A 21528-nucleotide genomic window follows, 5' to 3' on the forward strand; every position below is an offset into this window, starting at 1 on the left:
ATCTCCAATCAAAATGAAGAATTGTGTGTTCTTGACATGGATTCTTTGCTGTTGAGGTGAATTTCTTTGCATCCATCTCGCAAAACAAATGTGCTCATTACGACTGATAGCCTGATCATAATCCTCTATATTGAGAATGCTGATTGCAATTCATCAATTTATACAATGTTTATTGCCTTTTTTATTCCTTTTATACGTGATTTTATTATGACTGTTTTCAAATGTACATATATTTGTTATAGTTTAATTGTTTAGTTTTTTCCCCTGGGGTTCCACTGAAAAGGGGTGACCAGCCCTTTCAGACTCTACTGGTCAGCAAATGTGCATGAATGAATAAATAAATAAATAACTCTGCTGCCAGCTTAGGAAATATTAGGAGTGAATTCTGCACTCTAACACCAATGCTGCCAACTCAGAGGACATGAGGGGGATGTGCTAGATTATTTTGAGTCCTGCTACACAGACAGTTCATTTCACTGAATTTGAAAAATTAAAAAAAAATAAATAAAAACAAATTAAAGGTTCTTGTTTGGAGTGGGAGAAGCATTGTTCCTAAATCTTCCATGTACAATTTTGGAATAAAGTAACAGACCCATTGAATGTCTTATAACAAGCTAATCTATCCATCCTGAAAAGTTGTATAGTTCAGGACAAATGAGAAAAGTTGAAACAATAGTTTGGACCCGTATTGTATCTTCTTGTTTGAGCCCTTTTGGATTAGAAGAATAAAGTGTAGGTAACTTCTCTTCATAAAAAATCTGTACTGGTAGATGGATGAGTACCATTGTCATCAAAGGAACTTTATATACTGTTTGTAAAGTCACTTTGCTAACAATTACGTTCATCCATCGAGTGTTTCTCAAAATATGACTTATTGTATTCAAAACAGGTCTGCAGCTGTCCGCTGTAGTGCTGACAACCTAGATCTGCACATTTGTTGCTCAGAAATGGGACAGCTTACCCCTTATAGAAACAACAGCAACAAAAAAAACTTTTCATATTTTGCTGAGGCAACAACTATATTGATATTTTATTGTACATGTGTAGAGTTTAACATTTTGGGAGATGCATAAATGTTCAAATGAAATTTATTGTGGATGACAAAGTATGATTACAAAATGGAAATTTATAGCTGCAATATTAGTAATAAATAATAATCATATTTGTTAACCCAGGTAAGCCCACTGGACATGCAGTTCCTTTTCAGGGGCAACCTTGGAGCAACATCTTGTTAAGTGGCTTTCTCAAGGGCACCTAGTAGGCAAATAAGGGCTGAGGGAATTAAGCCTTGTGCCTTAGAAACTACAGGTCACAGCCTTAACTTCTGCACCAACTGCCAGATTCATTGCTATGAATACAATTCTAGCAGTTAAATGTACTGGATTTTGTTTCAGTAGCATGTGCAACAAGTTTGAAAACATAAAGCCTTGTATTTTATACCTGTAGTACATCGTACCTAAGTGAAAGTTACTGAATGCTTTAGGTATTGTAACATAGTACATGATAAAAGTGTGATACTTACCAGCCAACAGAATATTAAAAATATTGAAAAACACTTAATATGTGTGTTAATGTATCATTCTATGGCAAAAAAATTTTATTTTCCAACACAATCTTCTTGGATTCTAACAGGTGAAAGAAGTTCGGAGAGGAACTCAGTACTCAGCACAAACTGGTCGCATCATTCCACCATCCTCTAGACTTGGAAGTCGTCAGGGTTCTCGCCAAGCATCACGAAACTATGCTAGGAATAAGAAGACACAAGGCTTTACTCCCATGCTGGACCAGGAACTGCTGGTAATACAACACTTTCGCTTTTCTTTAGTGAGGCTGCATTGTTTCACTAAAAGGGCAAATAGATTTCAGTGCATTTTTAACACTGGTTTGTGTAGTGACAAAGCTCAGATTTATATTTGTCTGTTTCAGATTTAATTTTGCGGTGTACGTCTCACATGACAGTGCTGCGTTAGTTAACATGAGCTTGTAAGTAAATGAAAAGAAATCAGAATTCCATATCAGTGTTGTGGTTTCTAAAATGCATACAATAAACTAATGCCTCCCTCTACAGCTCGCACATTAGATAATTTGCTTATTTTACAACAGAATCCTACCAGTTCTCACCTACCCCTTATTATTATCTGTACTTAAAAATAATGTCCCTTTAAAATATGTTTGTTGGGAAAGCGTGCTTGCAGTCTATAACTGAAGTTAAGTCTTTCAAGTTGTAAAGGCTTCTAAAAATTCTGTAGAAGCTAATAAATGTATCTTCACCATGCAGACTCTGCCTGGAGAAATAAGTATCCACATATAAGATATCAGTGCCATATTACATTTTTATTTTAATAAGGCTGAACAGTAAGAGAGTTACTCATTGTGCTGTGTACATGTGAGAGGCAGAACCCCATCCATCCATTTGCAACCCCTTTTTTCCATGTTTGCACATGGAGTTGAGGTGTCATTTCAACAGTGACAATCATCTAGAGCTAATGTTCACACTTCCAGGTGACTAGACTACATATTGTTTTGCAAAGAATTCTGTACCTTTCCCTCCCACCTACTGTACTGGGTCACTTCCCATTATATAAAATAGACAAGTTCCCCATCTCCAGGTTACTCAATGCTCCCTCCTGCATTCCTTTTTGTTCTTCTCATTTTAACTTGAATCTGGTTATGTAATGTACTGACAGTATTATGATCCTATTTACTAGAGAGAATTATTACACAGAATAAATCCCCAGATGCTGGAGAGATAATACGGCTCCATCAGGGTTGATTTTAATCCAGTTATTGCTTTATTAGCGTGCTAAATGAAATCATATTGTTCCAAACCCCATCCTGTTGTTCCTTCATACTTCATTACTCATAATTAAATAAGAGGTATTACAGGTAGGAAGTATGTTGCTACTCAGTCCCTTTGGAACATAAGTTATGGTGATGGCATGGATTGCAGCATCTCTGTAAATATAACCCCTGAATATATATAATAATATGCCAATATAAAAAAATATTAGGAGTTAAACAAATTTGTTTATGTGGTGGTGTGCAACATGAGGCTATTTTATACACAGTAGATATGGAATAGTCAACAGATATAAAGATTAAGGTATCTCGGTCTTTTATATTTTTTGCACACTAAGGTTTTTGTGACATATATAGTGTGTATACTTGTGTTAGGAAGAGTAGGACAATACATATGCCAGTGTGTTGTGATGTTAACATGGGTTTTTACAGCTTTCCAGAAGTTTAGTAAATGAATTTATTGATATAAGGAGTCACCCGTTATCATGTTATAATTTCCCAAGAAAAAATAAATCGCTTAAAGTAAATGCGTCATGACTTGTAGAAAGTCGCATACTGTGATGTGGCCATTTAGTTCATTTTACAAGAGGGTAGATATTTCCATAAGTGGTGTAAGTCTGCAGATTTTGAAGAAATATATATACACATACATGTCTGAAAGGTTGGCGAAGAAGAAGTGGGATTGTCAGAGATGAAGAAAGTAGACGAGTATAAGGAGAAGAGATGCATGGCAAAGAGAGAGGTGGTGAAGGCTAAGGATAAGGCGTATGAAGAGTTGTATGAAAGGTTGGACACTAAGGAGGGAGAAAAGGACCTGTACCAATTGGCTAGACAGGGGGACCGAGCTAGTAAAGATGCGCAGCAGGTAAGGGTGATAAAGGATAATGAGGGAAGTGTACTCACAAGCGAGGAGAGTGTGTTGAGCAGATGGAAAGAGTACTTTGAGGGGTTGATGAATGAAGAGAATGAGAGGGAGAGAAGGTTGGATGATGTGCGGATAGTGAATCATGAAGTGCAGTGGATTAGCAAGGAGGAAGCTATGAAGAGGATGAAGAATGAAAGGCTGTTGGTCCCGATGACATACCTGTGGAAGCATGGAGGTGTTTAGGTGAAATGGCAGTGGAGTTTTTAACTAGATTGTTTAATGAAATCTTGGAAAGTGAGAGGATGCCTGAGGAATGGAGAAAAAGTGTTTTGGTACCAATTTTTAAGAATAAGGGTGATGTGCAGAGCTGTAGTAACTACAGAGGGATTAAACTGATCAGTCACAGCATGAAGTTATGGGAAAGAGTAGTGGAAGCTAGGTTAAGAAGGGAGGTGATGATTAGTGATCAGCAGTATGGTTTCATGCCTGGAAAGAGCACTACAGATGTAATGTTTGCTCTGAGAGTGTTGATGGAGAAGTACAGAGAAGGTCAGAAAGAGTTGCATTATGTCTTTGTGGATTTAGAGAAAGCATATGACAGGATGCCTAGAGAGGAGTTGTGCTATTGTATGAGGAAGTCGGGAGTGTCAGAAAAGTACGTAAGAGTGGTACAGGATATGTACGGGGGCAGTGTGACAGCGGTGAAGTCTGCAGTGGGAGTGACAGATGCATTTAAGGTGGAGGTGGGATTACATCTAGGATCAGCTCTGAGCCCTTTCTTATTTGCAATGGTGATGGACAGGTTGACAGACGAGATCGGACAGGAGTCCCCGTGGACTATGATGCTTGCAGATGACATTGTAATCTGTAGTGAGAGTAGGGAACAGGTGGAGGAGACCCTGGAGAGGTGGAGATATGCTCTAGAGAGAAGAGGAATGAAGGTCAGCAGGACTAAGACAGAATATATGTGTGTGAATGAGAGAGAGGATAGAGGAATGGTGAGGATGCAGGGAGTAGAGGTGGCGAAGGTGAATGAGTTTAAGTACTTGGGATCAACAGTTCAGAGTAATGGTGAGTGTGGAAGAGAGGTGAAGAAGAGAGTACAGGCAGGATGGAGTGGGTGGAGAAGAGTGTCAGGAGTGATTTGTGACAGACGAGTACCAGTAAGAGTGAAAGGGAAGGTCTACAAGAGTGTAGCGAGACCAGCTATGTTATATGGGTTGGAGACAGTGGCATTGACAAAAAGGCAGGAGTCAGAGCTTGACGTGGCAGAGTTGAAGATGTTAAGATTTGCACTGGGTGTGACGAGGATGGACAGGATTAGGAATAAGTATATTAGAGGGTCAGCCCAGGTTGGAAAGTTTGGAGACAAAGCCAGAGAGGCATGATTACGTTGGTTTGGACATGTGCTGAGGAGGAATGCAGAGTACATTGGGAAAATGATGCTAAGGATGAAGCTGCCAGGTAACAGGGAAAGAGGAAGGCCTAAGATAAGGTTTATGGATGTGGTGAGAGAGGACATGCAGATGGTTGGTGTGACAGAGCAAGATGCAGAGGACAGGAAGAAATGGAAACAGTTGATCTGCTGTGGCGACCCCTAACGGGAGCAGCCGAAAGAAGAAGAAGATATATACATGTCTGGGATTAATGCTAGCTGATAGCCTTGTTTCAGGTATACTTGTTGTACAAAACTTATGAATTCAAATGAGTATACTGATGTAGGAATTAAGGCACTGCTTTGTAAACAGAGTGAAGACATACAGCTCCTGGTATGTTATCAGAACTGTAGAAAACATTTAAAAAATAAAGTATATTGGAATCTTTAAACAATTAATTTCCTTTCAATGTTTTTTTTTTTTTTTGTGAGTGAAGGTAACCCTAATAGTTGCCAGTTATAATTATTATAGCATTTTCTTGAGGATAAAGTCCAGATAACTTTGCTTTAACCTACTGCCTTTCATATTCACTGCATGCAAAACACTTTACAAGCCATGAGGGAGGCCAGGAAGTCTAGAAAATATGGATACATCAATACATTGTAAAAATAGTAAGGGATTGTAAATAACAAGTGTTTTATCTTTGCCTGCAATAAAGTAGGTTCACACCATGTACACTGTAGTATTCAACATCTCAAAATTAATACACATTTTGAAATGCTAATAAAACTGCAAAGTCTTTGTCATATCCCCAGTTTATCCTAGTCAAACAAAAATGGCAATACCAAAGAGATGAATAAAGAGGAATATAATTAATTCCAAACCGCAACAACAACATGTAAAAGCGTCTTCTTTGTCACTGGGGTGGAACAAAGGGGGCAGCAGCCCTGGTTGCAAGGTGTCATGTGTGCAATTAGCAGATCTGTTTTAATTTACTGAGGGCAAGGAGGAGAGATGGAGGGCTCTTTGTTTTTTTTGCTTTTATTTAGTGTGACAGTATTAGAGACCTGTTGCTCATTCTTAAAAGAGAAGGAAGGAGTGTCAGATTCGACAATGGACCTTTTTATTTATATATTGTTGTTGTTGTTATTGTGTATGTAGATAATGCATTACAACATGGCACTTCTCCTCCAAAGCAGAAATGCTAGACTAGAGAAGGAATCTTTTTTTAGTAACTCAGAGTCTAGCAGCATGAAAAGAATTTGAACGGCTAGTATAGGTTCTGCCGACAGCCAAAGAATATCTTGCTGATCCAACATACCCAATATAATCTAAGACATCAAAACTAGCTGCACTTACAGAGACTCTCTTACATTCTTGACACCACTAAAAATACATTTGATGACTTAACACTGTCCTCTTGGAACTCCCTTATTGATAATTAACAAAATCAAAGGACTTTAAATTATTCCAGTATCAGTTAAAAACTTACCTCATGCGTGAGTATAAATGTAAATATTTCAATAATTAAGACTAAGTTCTTCCCTTTCTTTCTTAATTCTGATATTATAACTATCTCCAATATGCAGCATATTGAACTGACTCAGTCCTGTTTGTACTACTGGTGAAAATAGTGTCTGTCATAAAGCCAGTAATATATATATATATATATATATATATATATATATATATATATATACAAATTTGTCAGATTGTATGTGAAGTTGATATTTTACGTATATATGTACCTGTACGTTGAAAGTTAAATGTCATTCTACATTTTTGGCTTAGGTTGGGCCTGAAAATGGTCTAAGGACCAGCTCACCTACCCAAGTATCTAACCAAATGAATATATTTTGAAAACTCTAGGCTCAGAGAAGGAAAGCAATACCAAAGATGTTAATACTTTTAGCCAAAAGCTAGGTACTAAATATGTGCATGGTGTTTTCCATTTAGGAGCTTTTGTTCATTTTATTTCAGTTTCTCTGTCCATTACTTCATCTGATTTCATAACCTCTACATTAAATTCTTCACTGTTTCTTTTTATTTTTCTATCAATTCATCATCTTTATTATGTTCCACGACGTCTTCATAAATATTTCTCAAAAATGTGTCTATTTCTTCTCTTCTTCTTGTGTTTCTATTCCTTTTACTTTGTTTAAAAAATTATATATAAACATTTTTTGGGTTGTTGAATTCCTTATTTTGCACTTTCTATGCTTATCTACTAAGTTTTTTCTGCCTGTGCAAATATTTTTAGTTTATTATTTGCAATAATGTATTCTGTTCAGATACTGTGTGTTGCTTTTACCACGTCTAAGTATTTTTGATGATCTGTTCCCTCATCTATATTCTTCTAATAATGATAATTCTTGTCTGAATTGTTTAATAGTTTTTTCTGTTCAATGCTTCCATGGAGGCAATTTCTTACCTTCCTTTCCATTATAACTTTATGTTTTTTGTGGTAAGACTTTACCTGTTACTAATTTAACTGCACATTAATATATCCTGTTTATTTCTGTTATGTCACAATAATTTCTCTTAATAGTCTCTGAGAGTGTTGTTTGAGAAATACAGAGAAGGTCAGAAGAAGTTGCATTGTGTCTTTGTGGACTTAGAGAAAGCATATGACAGGGTGCCTAGAGAGGAGTTGTGGTATTATATGAGGAAGTCGGGAGTGGCAGAGAAGTATGTAAGAGTGGTACAGGATATGTACGAGGGTAGTGTGACATTGGTGAGGACTGCGGTGGGAGTGACAGATACATTTAAGGTGGAGGTGGGATTACATCAAGGATCAGCTCTGCACCCTTTCTTATTTGCAGTAGTGATGGACAGGTTGACAGATGAGATCAGAGAGGAGGCCCCGTGGAGTATGATGTTTGCAGATGACATTGTGATATGTACTGAGAGTAGGGAGCAGGTTGAGGAGACCCTGGAGAGGTGGAGATATGCTTTAGAGAGGAGAGGAATGAAGGCCAGCAGGGCTAAAACAGAATGTATGTGTGTAAATGTGAGGGAGGGTAGAGGAATGGTGAGGATGCAGGGAGTAGAGCTGGTAAAGGTGGATGAGTTTAAGTACTTGGGATCAACAGTTCAGAGTAATGGTGAGTGTGGAAGAGAAGTGAAGAAAAGAGTACAGGCAGGGTGGAATGGGTGGAGAAGAGTGTCAGGAGTGATTTGTGACAGACGGGTACCAGTAAGAGTGAAAGGGAAGGTCTACAAGAGGGTAGTGAGACCAGCTATGTTATATGGGTTGGAGATGGTGGCATTGACAAAAAGGTAGGAGTCAGAGCTGGATGTAGCAGAGTTAAAGATGTTAAGATTTGCACTGGGTTTGACTAGGATAGACAGGATTAGGAATCAGTATATTAGAGGGTCAGCTCAGGTTGGACAGTTTGGAGACAAAGCAAGAGAGGCGAGATTGCGTTGGTTTGGACATGTGCTGAGGAGGGATGCTGGGTATATTGGGAAAAGGATGCTAAGGATGGAGCTGCCAGGTAAGAGGAAAAGAGGAAGGCCTAAGATAAGGTTTATGGATGTGGTCAGAGAGGACATGCAGGCGGTTGGTGTGAAAGAGCATGATGCAGAAGACAGGAAGAAATGGAAACAGAAGATCCGCTGTAGCGACCCCTAACGGGAACAGCCGAAAGAAGATGATAATGATGAGTCTTAACTACTGTGTTCATCTGTTTTACCAAACGTCTAACAATTTGGGTCTTATTTATTTTCTGTAATCTATTTGTTTCATCTGTCTTAATATGTATACCCATCTCTATTAAATCAAGCAACTCTTCCCTTAAACCATTTTTTTCTAAACTGAGAGCACCTTCTTTGCTCTCCATTTCCTGTGAGTATTCTACGGAAAGTTCCAGAACATCTTCCTGTGGCATATCCTCTTCAAATGTACCCTACTTCATATGCTGCTCTTTCATCTGGAGCTCATTAGCCCATCACTTCACCACATTGCCTGCATCCAAACTGCCACTGTTTCCTGCTCTTCCCCTTTCTCTTCTTTCCTACGTCCTTTCTCTTCTTCCCCACGTCCTTTCTCTTCTTCCCCACGTCCTTTCTCTTCTTCCCCATGTCCTTTCTCTTCTTCCCCACGTCCTTTCTCTTCTTTCCCACGTCCTTTCTCTTCTTCCCCACGTCCATTCTCTTCTTCCCCATGTCCTTTCTCTTCTTCCCCATGTCCTTTCTCTTCTTTCCCACGTCCTTTCTCTTCTTTCCCACATCCTTTCTCTTCTTCCCCACATCCATTCTCTTCTTCCCCACGTCCTTTCTCTTCTTTCCCACGTCCTTTCTCTTCTTCCCCACGTCCATTCTCTTCTTCCCCACGTCCATTCTCTTCTTTCCTACGTCCTTTCTCTTCTTTCCTACGTCCTTTCTCTTCTTTCCTACGTCCTTTCTCTTCTTCCCCACGTCCATTCTCTTCTTCCCCACATCCTTTCTCTTCTTCCCCACGTCCTTTCTCTTCTTCCCCACGTCCTTTCTCTTCTTTCCCACGTCCTTTCTCTTCTTTCCCACGTCGTTTCTCTTCTTCACCACGTCCTTTCTCTTCTTCACCACGTCCTTTCTCTTCTTTCCCACGTCCTTTCTCTTCTTTCCCACGTCCTTTCTCTTCTTCCCCACGTCCTTTCTCTTCTTCCCCACGTCCTTTCTCTTCTTCCCCATGTCCTTTCTCTTCTTTCCCATGCCCTTTCTCTTCTTTCCCACGTCCTTTCTCTTCTTCCCCATGTCCTTTCTCTTCTTTCCCACGTCCTTTCTCTTCTTCCCCACGTCCTTTCTCTTCTTCCCCACGTCCATTCTCTTCTTCCCCACGTCCTTTCTCTTCTTTCCCACGTCCTTTCTCTTCTTCCCCACGTCCATTCTCTTCTTCCCCACGTCCATTCTCTTCTTCCCCATGTCCTTTCTCTTCTTTCTTACGTCCTTTCTCTTCTTCCCCACGTCCATTCTCTTCTTCCCCACGGCCTTTTTCTTCTCTCCTACATCCTTTCTCTTCTTTCCCACGTCCTTTCTCTTCTTCCCCATGTCCTTTCTCTTCTTTCCCACGTCCTTTCTCTTCTTCCCCATGTCCTTTCTCTTCTTCCCCACGTCCTTTCTCTTCTTTCCCACGTCCTTTCTCTTCTTCCCCACGTCCTTTCTCTTCTTTCCCACGTCCTTTCTCTTCTTCCCCATGTCCTTTCTCTTCTTTCCCACGTCCTTTCTCTTCTTCCCCACGTCCTTTCTCTTCTTCCCCACGTCCTTTCTCTTCTTCCCCATGTCCTTTCTCTTCTTCCCCACGTCCATTCTCTTCTTCCCCACATCCTTTCTCTTCTTCCCCACGTCCTTTCTCTTCTTTCCCACATCCTTTCTCTTCTTCCCCATGTCCTTTCTCTTCTTTCCCACGTCCTTTCTCTTCTTCCCCACGTCTTTTCTATTCTTCCCCACGTCCTTCCTATTCTTCCCCACGTCCTTTCTCTTCTTCCCCACGTCCTTTCTCTTCTTCCCCACGTCCATTCTCTTCTTCCCCACGTCCTTTCTCTTCTTCCCCACGTCCTTTCTCTTCTTCCCCACGTCCTTTCTCTTCTTTCCCACGTCCTTTCTCTTCTTCCCCAAGTCCTTTCTCTTCTTCACCACGTCCTTTCTCTTCTTCCCCACGTCCTTTCTCTTCTTTCCCACGTCCTTTCTCTTCTTCCCCACGTCCTTTCTCTTCTTCCCCACGTCCTTTCTCTTCTTTCCCACGTCCTTTCTCTTCTTCCCCATGTCCTTTCTCTTCTTTCCCACGTCCTTTCTCTTCTTCCCCATGTCCTTTCTCTTCTTCCCCATGTCCTTTCTCTTCTTTCCCACGTCCTTTCTCTTCTTCCCCATGTCCTTTCTCTTCTTTCCCACGTCCTTTCTCTTCTTCCCCACGTCCTTTCTCTTCTTTCCCATGTCCTTTCTCTTCTTTCCCATGTCCTTTCTCTTCTTCCCCACGTCCTTTCTCTTCTTCCCCATGTCCTTTCTCTTCTTTCCCACGTCCATATTTCTTCTTCAGATGTCTCCTGCTCCACTTGTTTCTGCTTATTTTGGGGACTTGTTGTTCCATCATGCTATGATATGACCTGTGTTAGACTTTCTACACTAAATCCTTCACTTCACAGGTATTCCATAACTTCAGCCTCTTTTTTTTTTAACTTCTGCTTTACTAATCTTCTGTTCTACGTTCCACCTTTGTTGTCTTATTTTTTATATTGTATTTCACTTGCCTATATTTCTCTTCAAATATCTTTAGTGCTGTTTTTTTAATATTGATTAATTTTGCTTTCTCCTATGCATAATATTGCACCATATTAGAGCTCTTTTTTCCCATGTGCATATTTCTTCTTCAGATGTCTGCTGTTCCTCCTATTTCTCCTTAATTTAGGGACTCATTGTTCTATTTGTTATATCATGTGTGACATAACCTGTTAGACTTTCTGTACTAAATCCTTCACTTAGCAGATATTCCATAACTTTAGTTTCTATTCGTTTAACTTCTACTTTACTAATCTTCTGTTGTACATTTCCTCTGTTTTTTTATTTTTTTTTTGTATTGTGAAATTTTCCATATCCAGATGGCTTTGCCTGTATTTCTCTTGAAATATCTTTTGAACTGTTTTTTTTTTTTTTTTTTGTATTGATTAGTTTGTCTTTCTCCTTTGCATAAATATTGCACCATATCAGATCTCTTTTTCTTTCCATGTCCATGTTCATGTTTCTTTTTAATACTTTTCAAAAATATTTGGGTTTTGTTGTTTATATTTTTGCACTTCCTTTGTCACTTCTTTTTCTAGGTAGCCCAAAGTTTCTTTGTGTAATATTTTTCATGGATCTGTTGTATTAATAAACATGCATTTTTATTTGAAACCTTTGACCGTTTTTCTGGTACAAATATTTTTCTTTCCTCTAATTTGTCTCTTAATCTTTCTGAATATCTTCTATCTGAAAATTCTGTGCTTCTTGCATAATAGTAACAATACATAATTACTTCCATATCCACAGCAGTCCACCCTATCAGTTTTTTTGATTTTTGTGGACTATTACTTCCTTCTACAATGGGGGAGGATTCTCACCCTTAGCGTGGCCTAACCCCATTGTAGAAATGTTTCTGTGTCTTGAAGATTCCATGTTGCCATTTTTTTTCTAGTCTTGGCACCAGTGAGTACACCAGGACTGGGAACTTTTTTTATCCTATGACCTGTGCACTCAGCTGTCTTTATTTTTAACCTACCTCTCTAAATGATATATGCAATATAAAAATACAGTCAATATATCAGTGTCATCTTGGTGAGATTTTGTGAAAACAGGGTCTACCACAAAAGGACCTAACGAAAACATCAGGATGCATTCCAGTTTTAGCAATATTACTCTGCTTTTGTTGGTGATTTCATCCCCTCTCCATTCGGATGTCCTCCTATGTGAAGCAAGCAATGGCTCATGAGCAATGTCCATCTTCATTTGTCATAGTCCAGCAACAGTTAGATGATCCACAGTGGCAAAAGGCTACAGCCCTATAGTTTCATTTTTTAAGTTGACAATTCTTTTGTGTGTGGCTTCCTTTGCATATACTTTCTATGCAAAAGCAAGGCAAAGGATTTTTAAATACAAATATTAATATACTATGGTTAAATTATCGTATTATTTTTTGTGGATTTTTTAGAATATTCCATATGATAGTAAAAATATGAAAAAATATGAAAACACATGAAAAGGAATATTTGACAGTTGCATGTACCAGTTAGTTAAATCTATGCTTTTTTTCTCGTTTTTTTTTCCTTTTCTCATTTTATTTTATATGAACAAGATGTTGCTTTGTTACATAATAGTTATATAATAGTTATTACTGTTGATGCTATTAGGAGACTTGGTGATGTACAACATTTATTAGCTTGTATGATTTTTCAAAAATGTTGAATCTATTGTTTCTTTTGTTTATAAGTACACTGCTAGTTTTATGTGAGTGAAATACTCCTGTATTTTTAAAAATGTAAGTGGAATCTGCGTGTGTGTGTGTGTGTGGGGGGGGGGGGGGGGGGGTTACATGAATGATTTAATCCATAACTATTTAAGTTTGGCTTTGCAGTATTTTTTTATTCTGATGAAGTTGTGATTGGATGACGAAAGTGCTTATTGGTGTGTTTTAATATTTAAAATAAGCATGGACTTGTGTTCCAGAGAGTCTGTCACGCTTTATGTTTCTGGAGCTTTAGATTGTGTTTGTTTCCTGGCTTTTGGTGGTATATTCCATAGGTTCATATGTTAATAATGGGCTAGCTGCTCTTGTGGGGCATTTTAAGCCTAGCTAGTTTACCTTTCACTGCTTGAATTAATCTGTCCCATTTGGTGTTAAGTTGGCCTTACCCATCCCTTGGTTGATAATGACCTATTACCTCTAGTGAGAATAACTGGGATTATGCCATAGATAATTTGAAGGGACCCGTGCAATGGATAAAGCATTTAAGATCTGTCACTGACCACAGTACAGGGGCAGTTCTGGGGTAAATTTTCTGTTTCTCATCCATATATACAAGTCGTGTATGAATATGGACAGGCATGTGCTTTGTTTTATGTGGATAGGAAGTCTGTTCCAAAGCAGCAATATCCTCTGTGAGATAAATGTATCCCTCCAAAATATTCCGTTCCTTTTACAGAAGAGGTTTAGATACCTAGATTGAGTATTTCTGATACCATTTGACTTGCTTATGTACACTAAATTCATGATTATTATGTCAGAGGAAGCCTTGTATGCCAGACACGGGTCACTTCTTAGCAGTCTGTAGGATAGCAAGTAGAGTGACAGGGCTTTGAATTGGTCCATGTAGGACATATTGCTTAGGCCTTATAACCTTTTAGTAATATATCTCTATGGGCATTCCCATTGTTGCATGTGTCAGGACAAATACATGCCAAAGGGAACATTATACTGAATGACTGCCGTAATCACGTCTGAGTAAAGGGGGACAATGACATCCCTAGATCTAGGCACAATCCCTTTCTTTATAAAGTGTGCAATACAGAAGGGCTTTCTTACAGCAATGGACACATGCTGGTTGAAAGTTAGGTAACTATCCACATAACTTCCCAAATCCCAAACAATCGGGTCAGTTCTTAAGGGTGTTTGTAAATGTGGTAGCTCCCCAGTGTAGATGACTTCCCAAAGGATATGATAATGCACTTTTTGGCATTTAGTTACAGTTCATGATTTTGGCACCAGTTAATTATTTGGGACACATTTTCCTGACGGATGGTTAATTTATTTGGGGATTCAATGCTGTTTTTAGCTTGTAATCATCTGCAAACTAGATCACCCAAAGTCCATTGGTACTGGCCTTTACCTCAGAGAAGTAGATGCCAAACAGGAGATGTCCCAGCACAGGGCTATGGGGGACTCCACTGGTGACCCGTCTCTTTGTGAAGGTAAATTTCCCTATTTTGATTTCCTGTGTCCTGTGAGCAAGTTGGCAATCCATTGAATGACATAGGGGTTTATTCCCAGATTATTTCGTTTTTTTACTATGCCTGAGTGAGAGAGTATGTCAAAAGCATTGGCCAGGTCGAGGTTTGCTGTGTGTAACATTATACCGACACTCATTGCTTTGGTGACTTTTTCAAAAAAGGTTCAGTAGGCTGAGTAAGCATGACCAGCCATTGACAAATCCAAACTGAGACAGGTCCAGAAACTTTGATCTGTTTGGAAAAAGAAGCAGCTGAGGAAGTGCGAAAATATAAACAACAAAACCTAGAGATATTTGAAAAATATAAAAAAGAAATATGGACATGGGAAAGAGAGATTTGATATGGTGCAATATTTATGCAAAGGAGAAAGCCAAGTTAACTAATACAGAGAAGGCAATCTCAAAGATATTCAAAGGAAATAGGCAAAGGCATCCAGATATGGAAAATTTCACAATAAAAAAAATAATATCACAAAGATGTAATGTGAAAAAGAAAAGAAGATTAGTAAAGCAGAAGTTAAAGAAATAGAAGTTAAAGTTACGGAGTTCCTGCGAAGTGAAGGATTTAATGTAGAAGGTCTAACACAGGTTACATCACAGCATGATGGAATGAGTCCCCAGAACAAGGAGAAGCAAGAAGATCAGGAGACACGTGAAGAAGAAATATGGACATGGGAAAGGAAAAGAGATTTAATGTGGTGTAATATTTATGCAAAGGAGAAAACAAAACTAACCAATACAAAAAGAGCAGCACTAAAGATATTTGAAGAAAAATATAGGCAAAGGAATCTGGATATGGAAAACTTTACAATGCAAAAAATATGGAGATTAAGAGGAAAAGTAGAAAAAGAGATTAGTAATGGAGAAGTCAAAGAAATAGAAACTGAGGTTATGGAGCAGCTGCAAAGAGAAGTATTCAGTGTAGAAAATCAAATGCAGAAAGCACCACAACAGGACAGACCAATGGATATCCAAATTAAGGGGAAACCAGTGGAACAGGAAGCAATTGGTCAGGTGCCCTATCAAGATATTTTGGCGCCTTCCACAGGAAACCAGTATAAACGTTCACTTGAAGCTAGACAGCAAGGAAAGGAACAGGAAACTGTGGAAACTCTGATGCAGTCAATGTTGAGGAGTGATAGGCCAGTGAGTTCCTATATAGGTTCATAGGTTCATAGGTAGGTACTAGGCTATCTGCCCGAGAGCATTTATAAGCCTTGCCAGAGTGTGTCAGCTTTCACCACCCCATTGATTAATTAACTGAGCCTCTGTCAAGAAAAGCCAATGAAGTGATCCCAGGGGTGTATTTTCTGTTGCCCATCCACTCGTCAAGGCTTCTATTGAAGAGTGTTAGTGAGGGGCTCTGCCTAATGTAGTTAGGAATTTTGTTCCAAAGCATGGGGAGTCTCTGTGACAGGAATCTATCCCTCCAGCATGTTCTAGTTATTGTTGTGGTGAGGTTTAGCTCACTAGAGTGCGTGGCTCGCAGTGACTTGGATTTCTTTAGGTGGAGCATGTCCATCAATTCTGAGTTGGACATGGCTTTGTAAGTCAGGCAGAGATCACCTCTGAGTCAGCAATATGCCACTGAGTACAGCCAGAGTTTTTTCAGTCAGGCTGCATAGGACATATATTTGATTCCAGTGATCCTCTTGGTGAGGTGCTTTTGTGGTCTTTCCAGCTGTTGGAAGTGTCTTGTGAGGTACATCTCAAATGGAGCATTGTACTCTATGATGGGTCTGATGAGTGACGAGTAGATGGGCACTATAACCTCTTTATTTCTAGATGCAAACCCCTTAGTAATTAGATGGGCCACATAGAAGGATTTCCTAACTACTTTAGCAATATGATTGTCAAAGGAGTGATTACTATCTACCTGGGTCCCCAATCTCTTATTACCTCTTCTGTATTAAGGGGGCTGCCGCCTATGTGGTAATTCGTAGGTGTTCTGTTTTTCCCAAATGGGATGACTATGCATTTTTTGGCATTTAGCTTGAGGCCATGACTTTGACACCAGGTGTCTGTCTCAGTTAGGCCTTTTTGAAGGATGTCAGTGTCAGCTGGAGAGTCAATTATGGCTCCCAGGTTGCAGTCATCAGCGAACTTGGTTAGCCATAGTCCTCCTGTGTTTGCCTGTACTTCTGAGAAATATATGCCGAACAGTAATGACAGAGCAACAAGTGACACAGGATGAAATTGAAGAGAATGTGCCACAGGAAGATGCTATAGAACCTTCTATAGAATTCCCACAGGAAACAGAAAACAGGTTTGAAAGAAAATGAGCTAAGAGAAGAGTTGCTTGATTTAATGGATATGGATAGATGTATTCAGATCAATGAGAGAATAGACTGCAGAAGGTCAATAAAACCCCAAAAGTCAAAAGCTTGATAAAACAAATGAATGCAGTAATTAGGACTGTCTATAGAGAAACATGTGATATAACAGAAGTAAACAGAATATATTACTGTGCTGCTAAATTAATAACTGATAAAGTTCTACCACAAGATCACAGGGTAGTGAGGGAAAGGAAGGGGAGAAATCAAATACCATTGTGGACATATCAAATAGAGAAAACTATAAAGCAACTAAGATAAGAAGTGTCACTGTTAGAAGATTATAGAAGAGGGAATAGATCAACAAAAATACTAAGAAAGATAGATGTGATTAAAGCAATGCACAGTATTAGAACAGACCAGGCTCTATCATGCTCTATCACAAATAAACTAAAAATTTCAGCACAGGCGGAAAAACGTAGAAGATACACAGATAAATAAGGGAAAGGTACAAAATAAACAATTTACTGATGACCCAAAAAAGCTTTATAGAGAATTGGGAAATAAGGTAAAGGGAATTGAACGACCGCCAAAAAAAGAGGAAGTAGATACATTTTGGAGAAGTATCTATGAAGAGCCTGTGGAACATAACAAAGATGCTAAATAGATAGAAGTAAAGGAAAGAATAAGAAGTTTAAAGGTGCAGGATATGAAAGGGGATGAAATAACAGCCAGAGAGATTGAAGCAAAGTTAAGAAAAACCTCTAACTAGAAAACCTCGGGTCCAGATGCAGTACCTAACTTTTGGTTAAAAGTATTAGCATCTTTGCACGAGGACTTAGCCATGAGTAAGAACTATTTATATGCACACCCCGAACAGGCACTACACTGGCTAACAACAGGCAAAACAATGCTCTTACTTAAGAGTGAACCTGCAAGCTACCGTAAAAATTGTAGACCAATAACTTGCCTTCTGCCGACATATAAACTATACACAGGAATTGACGCTGATAGAGTTTATAGCCATTTAGAAGAAAACTCAGTTATGGCAGTAGAACAAAAGGGCAATAAAAGAAAGTCATATGGAACAAAGGATCATTTGTTGTTAAAGTCATGGTGGAGAACTGTAAAAGGGGGAAGAATCTAAGTATGGCATGGATTGACTACAAAAAAGCATTTGATAGTATCCCACATGTGTGGATAAAAGAGTCCTTAAAAATGTATAAGATACACCCTACACTGATTGACTACATTACAGTAACCATGAAACAATGGCAGACCACTTTGCAGTTAAGCCAGGATAAAGGATATTATCCCAGGAATAAAAATTCAAAGGGGGATATTCCAGGGTAGCTCTCTGTCACCGTTGCTATTCTGCCTTGCCATTAATCCGTTAAGCTGTTTACTTAACAGCTTAGGCCATGGCTACAATATGGCTTCTAGAAAACAACAAAGTCTAATGACGTCTCATCTTCTCTTTGTCAATGATTAAAAACTGTATAGTTCATCAGATGAGGAACTGAAAGCACAGCTGCAGGTTGTCAAAACTTTTTCAGATGATATTAGAATGTCATTTGGTCTTTATAAATGTACAAAGCCAACCTTTAAAAAAGGAAAACTGCAACACCAGGAAAACATCAGTTTGGGACAAGAATATGATATAAAAGAACTTGAGAAAGAGGGAGTGTATAAATACTTGGGAAATAAAACATGAACAAATGTGAATAAAACTCAGTTAGAAATACTTTAGAAGATTTAAATTAATCCTGAGAACAGCACTGACATCTAGGAACAAGATCCAAGCTATAAATCAATTTGCTCTTCCTGTCCTAACTTATAGTTTTGGAGTGACTGACTGGCCCCAAAAACTGTTGGATAGATTAGATATTAAAACAAGAAGGATGCTTCATGCTCACCAAATGATTTATAAAAATCAGTGTATACCAAGATTATGTATTCCCCATTCTGAAGGAGGGATGGGCCTCCTTGAAATTGATTACATGTATAGATCTGCAATCGTGGGACTCCACACCTATCTACTGACCTCACAAAATCCAAATGTAGTGAAGATTTTGAAACATGAGGAGAATAAATCTAAGATGACTTCTCTGCTTAATTTAGCAGAAGCATATCGACATCAAGCAGGAATGGAAATCAAACCAGAAGTAGATAAAAAAACAGGCAGCAACTGAATGTGCCAAAAAACAAAAGAAAGAATATAAGACGAAGGACCAGATGAGAAGGCAAGAAATGTGGAAAAAATATAATTATAGTTGCAAGTATAGAAAAGTACTGGAAGAACCTCATGTAGATCAGGAACGGTTAAGGTGAAGAGAATTCAAACCAAGAAACGAAAGGTTAATATTGGCAGCCCAAGATAGTGGGCTACGTACAAGCTGGTTTACAAAGTACATTGAACATGTGGGAGAAACAGACAAATGTAGGTTTTGTAAAACCGAATTGGAAACAGTCACTCACCTTGTTGCTGGTTGCAACACATTAATGGCAGAAGGACTGTATACTGAAAGGCATAATAATGTGGCGAGACAGTTGCACTGGGTATTGTGCAAACATTATGGTACTGAACTGGCTGAAAAACACTGGAAACATGAGCCACAAAGCATCATAGAAAATTATGAAGTTTATATCACATGGGATCACCCATTACCAACAGTTCAAAAGATAGATGTTAGAAAACCGGATATAGTGGTCCATGAAAAGAAGACAAAAGTAGCATTGATCATTGAAATTGCCACACCTAGTGACTACAGTGTCTTGCATACAGAGAGACACAAAGTCATAAAATATCAGGATCTGCAGGCTGAAACGAGAGAGATGTGGAAGAAAGATACCCAGACAGTTCCAATAGTAGTAGGATAATGAGTCTAATAAAAAAGAATTTACAATCATATTTAGATATGTTACCAATCCATGTAACCCCATACGAATTGCAGAAGGAGTCATTACTGGGCACATTGCAGGTGCTGTGAAGAGCACTACTGGCTGACATCAAAGATTGAAATAATACTAATTTCATGAACTTTAATCATACTTTGACTTAGGAATGGGGTCCAGTCCCGTCATGGTATTAGAAACCCAAAAGACGTGAAGAAATTAAAAAAGACAGGTCTAGTGTTTGGAGGTTCCCTATGTCCTTAATGATTAATTCAATGATGTCTTTCCATGGCTTTGCACATGAGACTGGTCAGACATATGGTTCTGTAATCACCTGGGTCTGTGGAAGGTCCTCTTTTATGCATAGGAATGACTGCACATGTTTTCCATTCACTTGATACAAAACCTGTATGGAGGCTGAGGTTGAACAGTGTTGTTAGGAAGGGTGGCTATTTCATGCTTCATTCTACTTAAGATGATTCGAGAGATATTATCAGGAGCCCTAAATGCAGTATTTATAGCTTTGATAGTGCTTTTAGGGCTTTTGTGATAGCTGGAGGTGGGATTTCAGTTTCCAGATCAATATTCAGTACATATGGTTATGTAACGTCACATACAGTAACTTTCATTGATATATTTTTCCAATTACATTGTTAATTTACTGAAGAATTTCAGGTTTATTGTACCTTCATTTACTTTCATTCATATAATTTCAATTTCTGTATTAGTTCAGTAAATAAATTCATTAAATAAAGAAGAAGTAGCAGGCTTTTCAATTAGTAGCAATTACTTTTCTTGTCATTGCTAACACACAAAGGAACTTGCATAACTGTTTAGTAATTTGTCATTTTTCTCTGTCCAAAGTGGATGTCCAAAAATTTGAAATTTCCCCCCAAATTCCTGTAATTTATGACACTGATATAAAGTACTTGCTGCTAGTTTGCAATATCAATTTCTTCTCATCTCCAGCATATAATACATTCTTATTTGATAATTTTAACAATCCTAAAAGGTGTGTAAAACTTTCAATAAGAATATTGTCAAAAATAGACACAATGCAGTATTTTATTTCAGATTTCAGATTCAGTTTCATAAGTATCCATTGCTAGGGACACTCACAAATACACCTTGCTGGGAGTAATGACGTGATTTATGGCAAGAAACTGACTTATGGGAAGGTGAAGTTATATGAAAACTACTCAGAATTCAGGTTCAATGCATAATAAATTCCAGGAGATCATTGTAGCTCCCCCCATTTGTGTGTCTTGATCGTCCTTACTCAACCATGTTTATTGGAGATGTCACTGGCAAACAAACCCCATGCTTACTATTTTATCTGATAGTTTTCTAATCTCAGTCAGTGTGACAAACCTCCGGAAGGCTGACAAGTTGACAGGTGCTCACTCCACATATATGTGTGTGTGTGTGTGTGTGTGTATATATATATATATATATATATATATATATATATATATAGGTTTACAATCAAATGTTAGAAACTCACATTACTGTTGTTCATAAGGTTGAGGGCAAACCTGCAATAGTTTAAAATTGTGAGTGAAAATCCTGTTTCCTCCAATCTGTCGACACGTAGCTTGTGTTTGCAGTTTTGAGTATCACTGTTTACAACTGGATCACACTACAGTGAGGATCAGGAAAATTACCCTTTTCCTCACTGTAGTGCACTCTCAGAGTTAGAATATATAATAAGCAGGGGGTGTGGGAGGTGCAGGGGGGCTTGCTCCCCTGCAAAACATTGGTAGTACATCTCCAGATGTCCAGATAAGTCAGGTAATGTCGATAATGTTGAATTCAACATACAGACATTACCGCTTTCGGAGTTGTGAGCGAATGGTGCGCACATTTTC

The 21528-nt window shown here is 38.6% G+C and overlaps 1 protein-coding gene across 4 annotated transcripts in view; it reads left to right on the forward strand.

The window, feature by feature from the left end:
• Positions 1 to 21528, forward strand: part of TBATA (thymus, brain and testes associated) — a 692576-nt gene that overhangs the window by 596516 nt on the left and 74532 nt on the right. For all 4 annotated transcript variants that reach the window (XM_044056960.1, XM_044056961.1, XM_044056963.1 and 1 more), the window contains one exon: positions 1633 to 1797. In XM_044056960.1, coding sequence (XP_043912895.1) covers positions 1633 to 1797 — 165 coding nt within the window. The remainder of the gene's footprint in view (positions 1 to 1632; positions 1798 to 21528) is intronic.

The sequence above is a fragment of the Protopterus annectens genome, chromosome 14.part0 (genome assembly GCF_019279795.1).
Source record: "Protopterus annectens isolate FY-2018-M chromosome 14.part0, PAN1.0, whole genome shotgun sequence".
NCBI classification, from domain to species: Eukaryota; Metazoa; Chordata; order Ceratodontiformes; family Protopteridae; genus Protopterus; species Protopterus annectens.